General features: G+C 27.1%; 2 protein-coding genes across 2 annotated transcripts in view; both read right to left on the bottom strand.

Moving 5' to 3' along the window:
- LOC134853494 (uncharacterized) overlaps nucleotides 1–14733 on the bottom strand; it is a 37825-nt gene extending 23092 nt beyond the window's left edge. Inside the window, exons 1-2 of the mRNA XM_063869495.1 lie at nucleotides 14683–14733; nucleotides 14220–14337 (exon numbers count right to left, since the gene is read on the bottom strand). Of these exons, the coding sequence (XP_063725565.1) occupies nucleotides 14220–14337; nucleotides 14683–14733 (169 nt within the window). The remainder of the gene's footprint in view (nucleotides 1–14219; nucleotides 14338–14682) is intronic.
- Nucleotides 14734–14746: 13 nt separating this feature from the next.
- Nucleotides 14747–17668, bottom strand: part of LOC134853176 (uncharacterized) — a 71496-nt gene continuing 68574 nt past the window's right edge. The window contains exon 8 of the mRNA XM_063869133.1: nucleotides 14747–14867. The gene's annotated coding sequence lies outside the window, so the exon portion shown is untranslated. The remainder of the gene's footprint in view (nucleotides 14868–17668) is intronic.

Here is a 17668-nt window from a genome sequence, read left to right as displayed (position 1 = left end):
AAAAATTGTTTTCCATATCGTCAAAACGGTTTATGGAAAATATCGTTCTTCGTATCGTTAAAACGTATATGAAAAATATCGTTTTCCATATCGTTAAAACGTATATGAAAAATATCGTTTTCCATATCGTTAAAAATTATATGAAAAATATCGTTTTCCATATCATTAAAACGTAACATGAAACAAATAGTTTTTTATATCGTTTAAACGTATATGAACAATATCGTTTTCCATATCATTAAAACGGTATATGAAAAATATCGTTTTCCATATCGTTCAAATGTATATGGAAAATATCGTTTTCCATATCGTTAAAATGGTAAAAGAAAAAAAAATCGTTTTCCAAATCGTCAAAACGGTGTATGAAAAAAATTATTTTTCGTATCGTTAAAACGTAAAAGAAAAATAACGTTTTTGATATCGTTGAAACGTATATGAAAAATATCGTTTTCCATATCGTTAAAATGGTAAATGAAAAAAAATTGTTTTCCATATCGTCAAAACGGTTTATGGAAAATATCGTTCTTCGTATCGTTAAAACGTATATGAAAAATATCGTTTTCCATATCGTTAAAATGGTAAATGAAAAAAAATTGTTTTCCATATCGTCAAAACGGTTTATGGAAAATATCGTTCTTCGTATCGTTAAAACGTATATGAAAAATATCGTTTTCCATATCGTTAAAACGTATATGAAAAATATCGTTTTCCATATCGTTAAAAATTATATGAAAAATATCGTTTTCCATATCATTAAAACGTAACATGAAACAAATAGTTTTTTATATCGTTTAAACGTATATGAACAATATCGTTTTCCATATCATTAAAACGGTATATGAAAAATATCGTTTTCCATATCGTTCAAATGTATATGGAAAATATCGTTTTCCATATCGTTAAAATGGTAAAAGAAAAAAAAATCGTTTTCCAAATCGTCAAAACGGTGTATGAAAAAAATTATTTTTCGTATCGTTAAAACGTAAAAGAAAAATAACGTTTTTGATATCGTTGAAACGTATATGAAAAATATCGTTTTCCATATCGTTAAAATGGTAAATGAAAAAAAATTGTTTTCCATATCGTCAAAACGGTTTATGGAAAATATCGTTCTTCGTATCGTTAAAACGTATATGAAAAATATCGTTTTCCATATCGTTAAAACGTATATGAAAAATATCGTTTTCCATATCGTTAAAAATTATATGAAAAATATCGTTTTCCATATCATTAAAACGTAACATGAAACAAATAGTTTTTTATATCGTTTAAACGTATATGAACAATATCGTTTTCCATATCATTAAAACGGTATATGAAAAATATCGTTTTCCATATCGTTCAAATGTATATGGAAAATATCGTTTTCCATATCGTTAAAATGGTAAAAGAAAAAAAAATCGTTTTCCAAATCGTCAAAACGGTGTATGAAAAAAATTATTTTTCGTATCGTTAAAACGGAAAAGAAAAATATCGTTTTCGATATCGTTAAAACGTACATGAAAAATATCGTTTTCCATATCGTTTAAACCTATATGAAAAAAATTGTTTTCCATATTGTTAAAACTTATATGAAAAATATCGTTTTCCATATCGTTTAAACGTATATGAAAAATAATGTTTTCCATATCGTTAAAACGTGTATGGAAAAAATCGTTCTTCGTATCGTTAAAACGTATATGAAAAAAATCGTTTTCCATATCGTTAAAACGTATATGAAATTATCGTTTTCCATATCATTAAACTGATACATGAAACAAATAGTTTTCCATATCGGTTAAACGTATATGGACAATATCGTTTTCCATATCATTAAAACGGTATATGAAAAATATCGTTTTCCATATCGTTAAAACGGTATATGGAAAATATCGTTCTTTGTTTCGTTAAAACGTATATGAAAAATATCGTTTTCGATATCGTTAAAACGTATATGAAAAATATCGTTTTTCTATATCGTTAAAAATTATATGAAAAATATCGTTTTCCATATCATTAAAACGATACATGAAATAAATCGTTTTCCATATCGTTTAAACGTATATGGACAATATCGTTTTCCATATCGTCAAAACGGTATATGAAAAATATTGTTTTTCGTATCGTTAAAACGTAAAAGAAACATATCGTTTTCGATATCGTTAAAACGTACATGAAAAATATCGTTTTCCATATCGTTTAAACGTATTTGAAAAATATCGTTTTCCATATCGTTTAAACGGTATATATATATATAAAAAATCGTTCTCCATATCGTTAAAACGTAAAAGAAAAATAACGTTTTTGATATCGTTGAAACGTATATGAAAAATATCGTTTTCCATATCATCTAAATGATTCATGAAATAAATCGTTTTCCATATCGTTTAAACGATATAGGAAAATTATCGTTTTTCATATCGTTCAAACGTATCAGGAAAATATCGTTTTAAATATCGTTAAAGCGGTATATGATAAATATCGTTTTCCATATCGCTTAAACGTATATGAAAAAAAAAGTTTTCCATATCGTTAAAACGTGTATGAAAACAATCGTTTTCCAGATCACTAAAACGATATATGAAAATTATCGTTTTCCATATCGTTCAAACGTATGTGGAAAATATCGTTTTCCATATCGTTAAAACGGTATATGAAAAAATCGTTTTCCATATCGTTAAAACAGTATATGAAAAATATCGATTTCCGTATCATTAAAACGATACATGAAATAAATCGTTTTCCATATCGTTTAAACCTATATGAAAAAAGTTGTTTTCCATATTGTTAAAACTTATATGAAAAATATCGTTTTCCATATCGTTTAAATGTAAATGAAAAATAATGTTTTCCATATCGTTAAAACGTGTACGGAAAAAATTGTTCTTCGTATCGTTAAAACGTATATGAAAATTTACATCGCGCGTTAATTATCCCAAATTAACCAAAATGGCCAAAGTTGCAATCTTTAAACATTCATAACTTAATGAAAAACGATTACAGGTGAAATATTTTATCATATTTAAGCTCAGGACAACAATAGCTTTCGAATGATTTAAATAAATTCCGTCAAAAATGGCTAGTTAGTAAGTCGAAAATTGTCTAAAGGAAAAAAACCCACCCCGAGCACAAATATTCCGTTACTTTCGTATCGAAAATCGGGAAAATAAGCGCAAATTATTAGCGCTATATAATAGTAGCTGATTAAATATATATTATCACCGACTAAAAGGGCTTCAATGTGATATATAGACGGAAACATTAAAATAAACATTTGGGTTAAAGGTTTTTGCAATGACAGTATCAAAATAAGAGACAGCATCGTGTCTCTTATCGGATAAACATAGTAGGACACATATGTTTATCAAAAAAAGTCGAAATGGTTCATTAAAACGGTTTATGAAAAATATCGTTTTCCATATCCTTAAAACAGTATATGAAAAATATCGTTTTCCATATTGCTAAAACGTACATGAAAAATATCTTTTTCCATATCCTTTAAACGTATATGAAAAATAATGTTTTCCATAACATTTAAACGTTTATGAAAAAAATTGTTTTCCATACCGCTAAAATGATATATGAAAAATATCGTTTTCCATATCGTTTAAACGCATATGGAAAACATTGTTTTCCATATCGTTAAAACGATATATGAAAAATATCATTTTCGATGTCGTTAAAACGTATAAGAAAAATATCGTTTTCCATATCGTTCAACCCTACATGAAAAATATTGTTTTCCATATCGTTTAAACGTATATGAAAAAAATCGTTTTCCAGATCATTAAAACGATATAGGAAAATTATCGTTTTTCATATCGTTCAAACGTATAAGGAAAATATCGTTTTAAATATCGTTAAAGCGGTATATGAAAAATATCGTTTTCCATATCGCTTAAACAGATATGAAAAAAAAGTTTTCCATATCGTTAAAACGTGTATGAAAACAATCGTTTTCCAGATCATTAAAACGATATATGAAAATTATCGTTTTCCATATCGTTCAAACGTATGTGGAAAATATCGTTTTCCATATCGTTAAAACGGTATATGAAAAAATCGTTTTCCATATCGTTAAAACAGTATATGAAAAATATCGATTTCCGTATCATTAAAACGATACATGAAATAAATCGTCTTCCATATCATTTAAACGTATATGGACAATATCGTTTTCCAAATCGTTGAAACGGTATATGAAACAAATCGTTTTCCATATCGTTAAAACGGTATATGAAAAATATCAATTTTCATATCATTAAAACGATATAAGAAAGTTATCGTTTTCCATATTGTTCAAACGTATATGAAAAATATCGTTTTCCATATTGTTTAAACGGTTTTTATATATAAAAAATTGTTCTCCATATCGTTAAAACGTAAAAGAAAAATAATGTTTTCGATATCGTTGAAACGTATATGAAAAATATCGTTTTCCAAATCATCCAAACGATTCATGAAATAAATTGTCTTCCATATCGTTTAAACGTATATGGACAATATCGTTTTCCATATCGTTCAAACGGTATTTGAAAAATATTGTTTTCCATGTTGTTAAAACTCATTTGAAAAATATCGTTTTCCATATCATCTAAACGATACATGAAATAAATTGTTTTCCATATCGTTTAAACGTATATGGACAATATCGTTTTCCATATCGTTAAAACGGTATTTGAAAAAATTGTTTTCCATATCATTAAAACGGTATATGAGAAATATCAATTTTCCATATCATTAAAACGATATATGAAAGTTATCGTTTTCCATATCGTTCAAATGTATATGGAAAATATCGTTTTCCATATTGTTTAAACGGTATATATATATAAAAAATCGTTCTCCATATCGTTAAAACGCAAAAAGAAAAATAATGTTTTCGATATCGTTGAAACGTCGATGAAAAATATCGTTTTCCAAATCATCCAAACGATTCATGAAATAAATTGTTTTCCATATCGTTTAAACGTATATGGACAATATCGTTTTCCATATCGTTAAAACGGTATTTGAAAAATATTGTTTTCCATGTTGTTAAAACTCATATGAAAAATATCGTTTTCCATATCATCTAAACGATACATGAAATAAATCGTTTTCCATATCGTTTAAACGTATATGGACAATATCGTTTTCCATATCGTTAAAACGGTATTTGAAAAAAATTGTTTTCCATATCGTCAAAATGGTATATGAGAAATATCGTTTTCCATATCATTAAAACGATATATGAAAGTTATCGTTTTCCATATCGTTCAAATGTATATGGAAAATATCGTTTTCCATATCGTTAAAATGGTAAAAGAAAAAAAATCGTTTTCCAAATCGTCAAAACGGTGTATGAAAAAAATTATTTTTCGTATCGTTAAAACGGAAAAGAAAAATATCGTTTTCGATATCGTTAAAACGTACATGAAAAATATCGTTTTCCATATCGTTTAAACCTATATGAAAAAAATTGTTTTCCATATTGTTAAAACTTATATGAAAAATATCGTTTTCCATATCGTTTAAACGTATATGAAAAATAATGTTTTCCATATCGTTAAAACATGTATGGAAAAAATCGTTCTTCGTATCGTTAAAACGTATATGAAAAATATCGTTTTCCATATCGTTAAAACGTATATGAAATTATCGTTTTCCATATCATTAAACTGATACATGAAACAAATAGTTTTCCATATCGGTTAAACGTATATGGACAATATCGTTTTCCATATCATTAAAACGGTATATGAAAAATATCGTTTTCCATATCGTTAAAACGGTATATGGAAAATATCGTTCTTTGTTTCGTTAAAACGTATATGAAAAATATCGTTTTCGATATCGTTAAAACGTATATGAAAAATATCGTTTTCCATATCGTTAAAAATTATATGAAAAATATCGTTTTCCATATCATTAAAACGATACATGAAATAAATCGTTTTCCATATCGTTTAAACGTATATGGACAATATCGTTTTCCATATCGTCAAAACGGTATATGAAAAATATTGTTTTTCGTATCGTTAAAACGTAAAAGAAAAATATCGTTTTCGATATCGTTAAAACGTACATGAAAAATATCGTTTTCCATATCGTTTAAACGTATTTGAAAAATATCGTTTTCCATATCGTTTAAACGGTATATATATATATATATATATAAAAAATCGTTCTCCATATCGTTAAAACGTAAAAGAAAAATAACGTTTTTGATATCGTTGAAACGTATATGAAAAATATCGTTTTCCATATCGTTAAAATGGTAAATGAAAAAAAATTGTTTTCCATATCGTCAAAACGGTTTATGGAAAATATCGTTCTTCGTATCGTTAAAACGTATATGAAAAATATCGTTTTCCATATCGTTAAAACGTATATGAAAAATATCGTTTTCCATATCGTTAAAAATTATATGAAAAATATCGTTTTCCATATCATTAAAACGTAACATGAAACAAATAGTTTTTTATATCGTTTAAACGTATATGAACAATATCGTTTTCCATATCATTAAAACGGTATATGAAAAATATCGTTTTCCATATCGTTCAAATGTATATGGAAAATATCGTTTTCCATATCGTTAAAATGGTAAAAGAAAAAAAAATCGTTTTCCAAATCGTCAAAACGGTGTATGAAAAAAATTATTTTTCGTATCGTTAAAACGGAAAAGAAAAATATCGTTTTCGATATCGTTAAAACGTACATGAAAAATATCGTTTTCCATATCGTTTAAACCTATATGAAAAAAATTGTTTTCCATATTGTTAAAACTTATATGAAAAATATCGTTTTCCATATCGTTTAAACGTATATGAAAAATAATGTTTTCCATATCGTTAAAACGTGTATGGAAAAAATCGTTCTTCGTATCGTTAAAACGTATATGAAAAAAATCGTTTTCCATATCGTTAAAACGTATATGAAATTATCGTTTTCCATATCATTAAACTGATACATGAAACAAATAGTTTTCCATATCGGTTAAACGTATATGGACAATATCGTTTTCCATATCATTAAAACGGTATATGAAAAATATCGTTTTCCATATCGTTAAAACGGTATATGGAAAATATCGTTCTTTGTTTCGTTAAAACGTATATGAAAAATATCGTTTTCGATATCGTTAAAACGTATATGAAAAATATCGTTTTTCTATATCGTTAAAAATTATATGAAAAATATCGTTTTCCATATCATTAAAACGATACATGAAATAAATCGTTTTCCATATCGTTTAAACGTATATGGACAATATCGTTTTCCATATCGTCAAAACGGTATATGAAAAATATTGTTTTTCGTATCGTTAAAACGTAAAAGAAAAATATCGTTTTCGATATCGTTAAAACGTACATGAAAAATATCGTTTTCCATATCGTTTAAACGTATTTGAAAAATATCGTTTTCCATATCGTTTAAACGGTATATATATATATAAAAAATCGTTCTCCATATCGTTAAAACGTAAAAGAAAAATAACGTTTTTGATATCGTTGAAACGTATATGAAAAATATCGTTTTCCATATCATCTAAATGATTCATGAAATAAATCGTTTTCCATATCGTTTAAACGTATATGGACAATATCATCTTCCATATCGTTAAAACGGTATATGAAAAAAATTGTTTTCCATGTTGTTAAAACTTATATGAAAAATATCGTTTTCCATATCATCTAAACGATACATGAAATAAATCGTTTTCCATATCGTTTAAACGTATATGGACAATATCGTTTTCCATATCGTTAAAACGGTATCTGAAAAACATTGTTTTCCATGTTGTTAAAACTTATATGAAAAATATCGTTTTCCATATCATCTAAACGATACATGAAATAAATCGTTTTCCATATCGTTTAAACGTATATGGACAATATCGTTTTCCATATCGTTAAAACGTAAAAGAAAAATAATGTTTTCGATATCGTTGAAACGTATATGAAAAATATCGTTTTCCAAATCATCCAAACGATTCATGAAATAAATTGTTTTCCATATCGTTTAAACGTATATGGACAATATCGTTTTCCATATCGTTAAAACGGTATTTGAAAATTTTGTTTTCCATGTTGTTAAAACTTATATGAAAAATATCGTTTTCCATATCATCTAAACGATACATGAAATAAATCGTTTTCCATATCGTTTAAACGTATATGGACAATATCGTTTTCCATATCGTTAAAACGGTATATGAAAAAAAATCATTTTCCATATCATTAAAACGATATATGAAAGTTATCGTTTTCCATATCGTTCAAATTTATATGGAAAATATCGTTTTCCATATCGTTAAAATGGTAAATGAAAAAAAAATCGTTTTCCATATCGTCAAAACGGTATATGAAAAATAATGTTTTTCGTATCGTTAAAACGGAAAGAAAAATATCGTTTTCGATATCGTTAAAACGTACATGAAAAACATCGTTTTCATATCGTTTAAACCTATATAAGAAAAATTGTTTTCCATATTGTTAAAACTTATATGAAAAATATCGTTTTCCATCTCGTTTAAACGTATATGAAAAATAATGTTTTCCATATCGTTAAAATGTGTATGAAAAAAATCGTTCTTCGTATCGTTAAAACGTTTATGAAAAATATCGTTTTCCATATCGTTAAAACGTATATGAAAAATATCGTTTTCCATATCGTTAAAAATTATATGAAAAATATCGTTTTCCATATCATTAAAACGATACATGAAACAAATAGTTTTCTATGTCGGTTAAACGTATATGGACGATATCGTTTTCCATATCATTAAAACGGTATATGAAAAATATCGTTTTCCATATCGTTAAAACAGTATATGGAAAATATCGTTCTTCATATCGTTAAAACGTATATGAAAAATATCGTTTTCCATATCGTTAAAACGTATATGAAAAATATCGTTTTCCATATCGTTAAAAATTATATGAAAAATATCGTTTTCCATATCATTAAAACGATACATGAAATAAATCGTTTTCCATATCGTTTAAACGTATATGGACAATATCGTTTTCCATATCGTCAAAACGGTCAATGAAAAATATTGTTTTTCGTATCGTTAAAACGTAAAAGAAAAATATCGTTTTCGATATCGTTAAAACGTACATGAAAAATATCCTTTTTCATATCGTTTAAACCTATATGAAAAAAAATTGTTTTCCATATTGTTAAAACTTATATGAAAAATATCGTTTTCCATATCGTTTAAACGTATATGAAAAATAATGTTTTCCATATCGTTAAAACGGTATATGAAAAATATCGTTTTCCCTTTCGTTAAAACGGTCAATGAAAAATATCGTTCTTCGTAACGTTAAAGTGTATATGAAAAATATCGTTTTCCTTATCGTTTAAACGTACATAAAAAAATTTGTTTTCCACATCGTTTCAACAGTATATGAAAAATATCGTTTTCCATATCATTAAAACGATATAAGAAAGTTATCATTTTCCATATCGTTCAAACGTATATGAAAAATATCGTTTTCCATATCGTTAAAACGGTATATATATGAAAAATCGTTTTCCATATCGTTAAAACGTAAAAGTAAAATAAGGTTTTCGATACCGTTGAAACGTATATGAAAAGTATCGTTTTCCATATCGTTAAAACGTATATGAAATATATCGTTTTCCATATCGTTAAAAATTATATGAAAAATATCGTTTTCCATATCATTAAAACGTAACATGAAACAAATAGTTTTTTATATCGTTTAAACGTATATGGACAATATCGTTTTCCATATCATTAAAACGGTATATGAAAAATATCGTTTTCCATATCGTTCAAATGTATATGGAAAATATAGTTTTCCATACCGTTAAAATGGTAAATGAAAAAAAATCGTTTTCCATATCGTCAAAACCGTTTATGGAAAATATCGTTCTTCGTATCCTTAAAACGTAAATGAAAAATATCGTTTTCCATATCGTTAAAACGTATATGAAAAATATCGCTTTCCATATCAGTAAAATTATATGAAAAATATCGTTTTCCATATCATTAAAACGTAACATGAAACAATTAGTTTTTTATATCGTTTAAACGTATATGGACAATATCGTTTTCCATATCATTAAAACAGTATATGAAAAATATCGTTTTCCATATCGTTCAAATGAATATGGAAAATATCGTTTTCCATGTCGTTAAAATGGTAAATGAAAAAAAATCGTTTTCCATATCGTCAAAACGGTTTATGGAAAATATCGTTCTTCGTATCGTTAAAACGTATATGAAAAAAATCGTTTTCCATATCATTAAAACGTAAAAGTAAAATAACGTTTTCGATATCGTTGAAACGTATATGAAAAATATCGTTTTCCATATCGTTAAAACGTCTATGAAAAATATCGTTTTCCATATCGTTAAAAACTATATGAAAAATATCGTTTTCCATATCATTAAAACGTAACATGAAACAAATAGTTTTTTATATCGTTTAAACGTATATGGACATTATCGTTTTCCATATCATTAAAACGGTATATGAAAAATATCGTTTTCCATATCGTTCAAAAGTATATGGAAAATATCGTTTTCCATATCGTTAAAATGGTAAATGAAAAAAAAATCGTTTTTCATATCGTCAAAACGGTTTATGGAAAATATCTTTCTTCGTATCGTTAAAACGTATATGAAAAAAATCGTTTTCCATATCATTAAGACGTAAAAGTAAAATAACGTTTTCGATATCGTTGAAACGTATATGAAAAATTTCGTTTTCCATATCGTTAAAACGTATATGAAAAATATCGTTTTCCATATCGTTAAAAACTATATGAAAAATATCGTTTTCCATATCATTAAAACGTAACATGAAACAAATAGTTTTTTATATCGTTTAAACGTATATGGACAATATCGTTTTCCATATCATTAAAACGGTATATGAAAAATATCGTTTTCCATATCGTTCAAATGTATATGGAAAATATCGTTTTCCATATCGTTAAAATGGTAAATGAAAAAAAAATCGTTTTCCATATCGTCAAAACGGTTTATGGAAAATATCGTTCTTCGTATCGTTAAAACGTATATGAAAAATATCGTTTTCCATATCGTTAAAACATATATGAAAAATATCGTTTTCCATATCGTTAAAAATTATATGAAAAATATCGTTTTCCATATCATTAAAACGTAACATGAAACAAATAGTTTTTTATATCGTTTAAACGTATATAGACAATATCGTTTTCCATATCATTAAAACGGTATATGAAAAATATAGTTTTCCATATCGTTCAAATGTATATGGAAAATATCGTTTTCCATATCGTTAAAATGGTAATGAAAAAAAATCGTTTTCCATATCGTCAAAACGGTTTATGGAAAATATCGTTCTTCGTATCGTTTAAACGTATATGAAAAATATCGTTTTCCATATCGTTAAAACGTATATGAAAAATATCGTTTTCCATATCGTTAAAAATTATATGAAAAATATCGTTTTCCATATCATTAAAACGTAACATGAAACAAATAGTTTTTTATATCGTTTAAACGTATATGGACAATATCGTTTTCCATATCATTAAAACGGTATATGAAAAATATCGTTTTCCATATCGTTCAAATGTATATGGAAAAAATCGTTTTCCATATCGTTAAAATGGTAAATGAAAAAAAAATCGTTTTCCATATCGTCAAAACGGTTTATGGAAAATATCGTTCTTCGTATCGTTAAAACGTATATGAAAAATATCGTTTTCCATATCGTTAAAACATATATGAAAAATATCCTTTTCCATATCGTTAAAAATTATATGAAAAATATCGTTTTCCATATCATTAAAACGTAACATTAAACAAATAGTTTTTTATATCGTTTAAACGTATATGGACAATATCGTTTTCCATATCATTAAAACGGTATATGAAAAATATAGTTTTCCATATCGTTCAAATGTATATGGAAAATATCGTTTTCCATATCGTTAAAATGGTAAATGAAAAAAATTTATTTCCATATCGTCAAAACGGTTTATGGAAAATATCGTTCTTCGTATCGTTAAAACGTATATGAAAAATATCGTTTTCCATATCGTTAAAACGTATATGAAAAATATCGTTTTCCATATCGTTAAAAATTATATGAAAAATATCGTTTTCCATATCATTAAAACGTAACATGAAACAAATAGTTTTTTATATCGTTTAAACGTATATGAACAATATCGTTTTCCATATCATTAAAACGGTATATGAAAAATATCGTTTTCCATATCGTTCAAATGTATATGGAAAATATCGTTTTCCATGTCGTTCAAATGTAAATGGAAAATATCATTTTCCATATCGTTAAAATGGTAAATGAAAAAAATCGTTTTCCATATCGTCAAAACGGTTTATGGAAAATATCGTTCTTCGTATCGTTAAAACGTATATGAAAAATATCGTTTTCCATATCGTTAAAACGTATATGAAAAATATCGTTTTCCATATTGTTAAAAAATATATGAAAAATATCGTTTTCCATATCATTAAAACGTAACATGAAACAAATAGTTTTTTATATCGTTTAAACGTATATGGACAATATCGTTTTCCATATCATTAAAACGGTATATGAAAAATATCGTTTTCCATATCGTTCAAATGTATATGAAAAATATCGTTTTCCATATCGTTCAAATGTATATGGAAAATATCGTTTTCCATATCGTTAAAATGGTAAATGAAAAAAAATCGTTTTCCATATCGTCAAAACGGTTTATGGAAAATATCGTTCTTCGTATCGTTAAAACGTCGTTTTCCATATCGTTAAAACGTATATGAAAAATATCATTTTCCATATCGTTAAAAATTATATGAAAAATATCGTTTTCCATATCATTAAAACATAACATGAAACAAATAGTTTTTTATATCGTTTAAACGTATATGGACAATATCGTTTTCCATATCATTAAAACGGTATATGAAAACTATCGTTTTCCATATCGTTCAAATGTATATGGAAAATATCGTTTTCCATATCGTTAAAATGGTAAATGAAAAAAAAAATCGTTTTCCATATCGTCAAAACGGTTTATGGAAAATATCGTTCTTCGTATCGTTAAAACGTATATGAAAAATATCGTTTTCCATATCGTTAAAACATATATGAAAAATATCGTTTTCCATATCGTTAAAAATTATATGAAAAATATCGTTTTCCATATCATTAAAACGTAACATGAAACAAATAGTTTTTTATATCGGTTAAACGTATATGGACAATATCGTTTTCCATATCATTAAAACGGTATATGAAAAATATAGTTTTCCATATCGTTCAAATGTATATGGAAAATATCGTTTTCCATATCGTTAAAATGGTAAATGAAAAAAAATTGTTTTCCATATCGTCAAAACGGTTTATGGAAAATATCGTTCTTCGTATCGTTAAAACGTATATGAAAAATATCGTTTTCCATATCGTTAAAACGTATATGAAAAATATCGTTTTCCATATCGTTAAAAATTATATGAAAAATATCGTTTTCCATATCATTAAAACGTAACATGAAACAAATAGTTTTTTATATCGTTTAAACGTATATGAACAATATCGTTTTCCATATCATTAAAACGGTATATGAAAAATATCGTTTTCCATATCGTTCAAATGTATATGGAAAATATCGTTTTCCATATCGTTCAAATGTATATAGAAAGTATCGTTTTCCATATCGTTAAAATGGTAAATGAAAAAAAATCGTTTTCCATATCGTCAAAACGGTTTATGGAAAATATCGTTCTTCGTATCGTTAAAACGTATATGAAAAATATCGTTTTCCATATCGTTAAAACGTATATGAAAAATATCGTTTTCCATATTGTTAAAAATTATATGAAAAATATCGTTTTCCATATCATTAAAACGTAACATGAAACAAATAGTTTTTTATATCGTTTAAACGTATATGGACAATATCGTTTTCCATATCATTAAAAAGGTATATGAAAAATATCGTTTTCCATATCGTTCAAATGTATATGAAAAATATCGTTTTCCATATCGTTCAAATGTATATGGAAAATATTGTTTTCCATATCGTTAAAATGGTAAATGAAAAAAAATCGTTTTCCATATCGTCAAAACGGTTTATGGAAAATATCGTTCTTCGTATCGTTAAAACGTCGTTTTCCATATCGTTAAAACGTATATGAAAAATATCGTTTTCCATATCGTTAAAAATTATATGAAAATTATCGTGGATTGGACTTTGTATCAAAATTCACCTACTTGTGCAGACATAGAGATCTGTTCTCAGCAAGGACACTTGGGTACCACAGTCTTCACCAAATTCCACGACAGTTTTTAATTTAATCTCGTATCTAGTTCCCGACTCTAGTTCAGATAACTGTGAAAACAAAGTAAAATGTCAGCACGATGAATGGTTCACAAAGGAACGGATACCAACGAAGAACTGCGGATAGTTTCATTAACCTGAATCCGCTTGGCTTTTGGAAAATTTTGACAAAATGTATTTTAAGTCTGTCCGTTCGAATTTACTGAGTTCGGTCAAATTCTCAGAACAATTGTAGCTTGCTTGTCTCAAACTAAAGAATTTAGTTTTGGCGATTGTGGCGCCTTTAGAAAGGTTTCAGGACTTTTCAGCCAGAAAAGTATTCAAAAAATTTGTTTGGGGGGATATGGGGGATTTTGGCAACCCACTTAACATCGCTACCGTTCTATTTTAATTTACCTCTAAATCGGCACTTCTGTCGGCTTCGAAGGTGTCATCCGAATAATACATATGATTAAAGTAGTAGATCCTGTATGCGTCAATGTGTCCGGTGATTGCCTGCACATTGGATGCTGTTCCTTTGATAGTCAGGCTCGTCAAATTGGATTCGACTTGAATTGAAGATTTCTTGGGAGCTGCAGGCACTGAAAATTTTGGGAAAAAACTTGTAGAAGAATCTCCCCCGACAGAAGTATCGCATTCCCAAAAACATTTTAGGCCAGTCAAAATTCAGTTCCCAAAATTCACCCAGAAATAAAGCGGAACTTTGCGCCACTTGTGAGTCAAAAAGACCTGAAGCAATTTTTGTGTGAAATAAAAGCTAGAGAAAAATAACTAATAAGAAAACCACTATATGTTTTCATAAACTTCAGACTTGAAAAAAACCTTAGTCAATCTATTATCTATAACCATTTCAGATCATAAAAGACAGGCGATCGACACACTCGTAAAAATAGAATAAACATTTTTTAAAACAAAGTTTGTGTAACCATATAGAAAAAACTGACAAAATGTTTGGGCAAAAGCTCGAGGAGCTCAAGTACCCGCGATATTACAGAGAAAATCTAATGTCAGTTATATTAATAGTTACCCAAATCAAAAACCATCCTTAGCAACAAAAAGTAGGTGGAAAAAAAGATAGCCTGACAACTGAAAACATGGCCAACAGTCAGTTGGAAAAATTCCTCAAATAAATTTTAAAAAAATTCTACAATTTTCCGAAAAAAAATTCTTAATAATTTTTCTATTTTTGACCAAAAAAGAGATAGTCTTAACGTTCTTTGAAATTCTAGATCAATTTATGTTAGGACGACTTTTTTTGATAAAATTAATTCAATTTGATAAAAATGGATTAATACAGGGTGACCACTTTTTTGAGAGAAAAATAGAGACTATGACAATTTTCAAATTTTTTGTTGACCTTTTTTTTTAGGTCGGTCAAATTAATTTTCAAGCCGGCCCCCTCAATATTAGTATATATTGGCGCCAAAAGCGCCTTTAGAAAAATTTTAGCGTCCGTCACCAAAAACCGTTGTAATTAGTGACTTTTAGTGAACATTGAAAAAATAGTGACCAATTAGTGACCAATAGTGACTGGTCACTAAAATAGTGACCAAGTGGTCACGCTGGATCAACAGGTATTTTATTGATTCGCTTCGAAATCTGATAACAGAAACCCATTCTCTAAATTAAAAAACGATCAAGTTTTCTCTGACCTTTTGTTTTGTTCCATAGCAGGGTTTGCCTTGTTTTATTTTAAGAAAAGGAATTGTGTTTAAAAAATCAAGATTCAAGCCGCGAAAAATGTAATTTGAGACTGAAGAAACCTGAACATTTTTCCTTAAAAAAAACGTGAAAGCACAAACTTTAGTACCTTTATAAGAATCTGAACAACAATATTAGTTTCAAAAAACGTAAGCAAAAAACTGTGATTTCCCAAATTTTTTTTAAATCTAACCATATTTGAACCACAGCCTTTTGTCAATCGAATCATTTAATCAAGATTTTTTCCAGTGACAAGAAAAATTGATTTGTCTAAACTGGATCGCCTCGCCCACAAGCGAAACAACCAAAAAACCAAATAAAAAACAAAGATAGCCCCCAAATACGAAAGTTCCAATCAGATTGACACAAAAACAAAAAAAATGACTGAGATAATAAACTGTCGTTTTTTTACTTCTTGTGATGAGATAGTTGTACGAAAGCGTTTAATAGTACTGAATTTTTCATAACTTACAATCGTTATTTCCTAAAAAAAAGAATTACAACAAAAAAATTTCCAAAAAACTGTTTTTTTTTGCGAAAATTTTAAACTTTTTTTAGGACAAAATCAGTTTTTCGGAAGCAAAATAAGGTGTTTGATAATCAAAATCAAAACGTTTTTTTAAAGAATGACACTCTTGCTTACTTTTTTCAAATTAGGCTCGCTTTACTCGCTCAAAAATTGTTTTTGAAGAAAAAACAAGTTCTGCGATTTGCGAATGAAAAACACTCCATATTAAAAACATTTCGATTAATTTCAATGCTTGTTTCTTGTACCTGATATTGCGTAAACAAAAAAAAACAAGAAATCAAAGCCGAAGACAAACTCTTCTCTAGTTTCAAGGCCCAGAAAAAAATCACAATTACTCTATGAAAACTTAGAAAAGCTTTTTTTGATGTAAACCCAATGGCGTTGAGTTTTTACTAATGGAGTTCAGCATGGAAGTGTAAGCGTAGACAGGGCATATTTAAACCAGTACTATCGAGTATTTTCGATGTTGAAGCAAATGTACATGCCAATTTCGAAAAAAACTGTTTATGAAAGCAAAAGTTTTTAAAGTAATCATGATCACGTCTGTTTTTTTATGACAACCGCACCCTTTTTCAAAAAAAAAAATTGAATATAGAAGCAATTTTTTCTGATAGTAGAGCGTTATTTTTTTTTTCAATTTTGGATTTTTTAGTGGGCACTTTTCAGTGTATGAAAAAATGCTGGTCTTGCAGATTTCAGATACGGAAGTTGTATGATAAGCGTTTTTCAAAAACTTCATGTATAGAATTATATAATCAGTATTTTTTTGTGTAAAACAGGTATGACAATTTTTTTCTAGTCTATAGAATGCTAGCGTACCATTGTAACTATTTAGTTTCTGAGTTTGAAAATTTTCTTAAGAAAAATTAATTTGTTGACTGAAAGTTTCAAGTGATTTTTATGGAGGCATTTGTTATAAATAAGCGCTGCATTGCGAAGCAGAGTAAACTTTTCTAAGTTTTAGAGGGAGTGTGTCGACTAGCATAAAAAATGACAAGCATAAAAGTTTCAAAACTGAAAATAGTATCAACCAGCATAAAAATTGAAATACAAAATTTACTAAGCAAAACTAAAACCATTACACACAATGTATTGCTTCCCGAATCTTCTTATCTGATCCACTCTACTATTTCGGTTTTAAGAAATTCATCT

This window comes from Symsagittifera roscoffensis, chromosome 8 (genome assembly GCF_963678635.1).
Source record: "Symsagittifera roscoffensis chromosome 8, txSymRosc1.1, whole genome shotgun sequence".
In the NCBI taxonomy this organism is placed as follows: domain Eukaryota; kingdom Metazoa; phylum Xenacoelomorpha; order Acoela; family Convolutidae; genus Symsagittifera; species Symsagittifera roscoffensis.
This window is presented reverse-complemented; position numbering and strand designations above follow the sequence as displayed.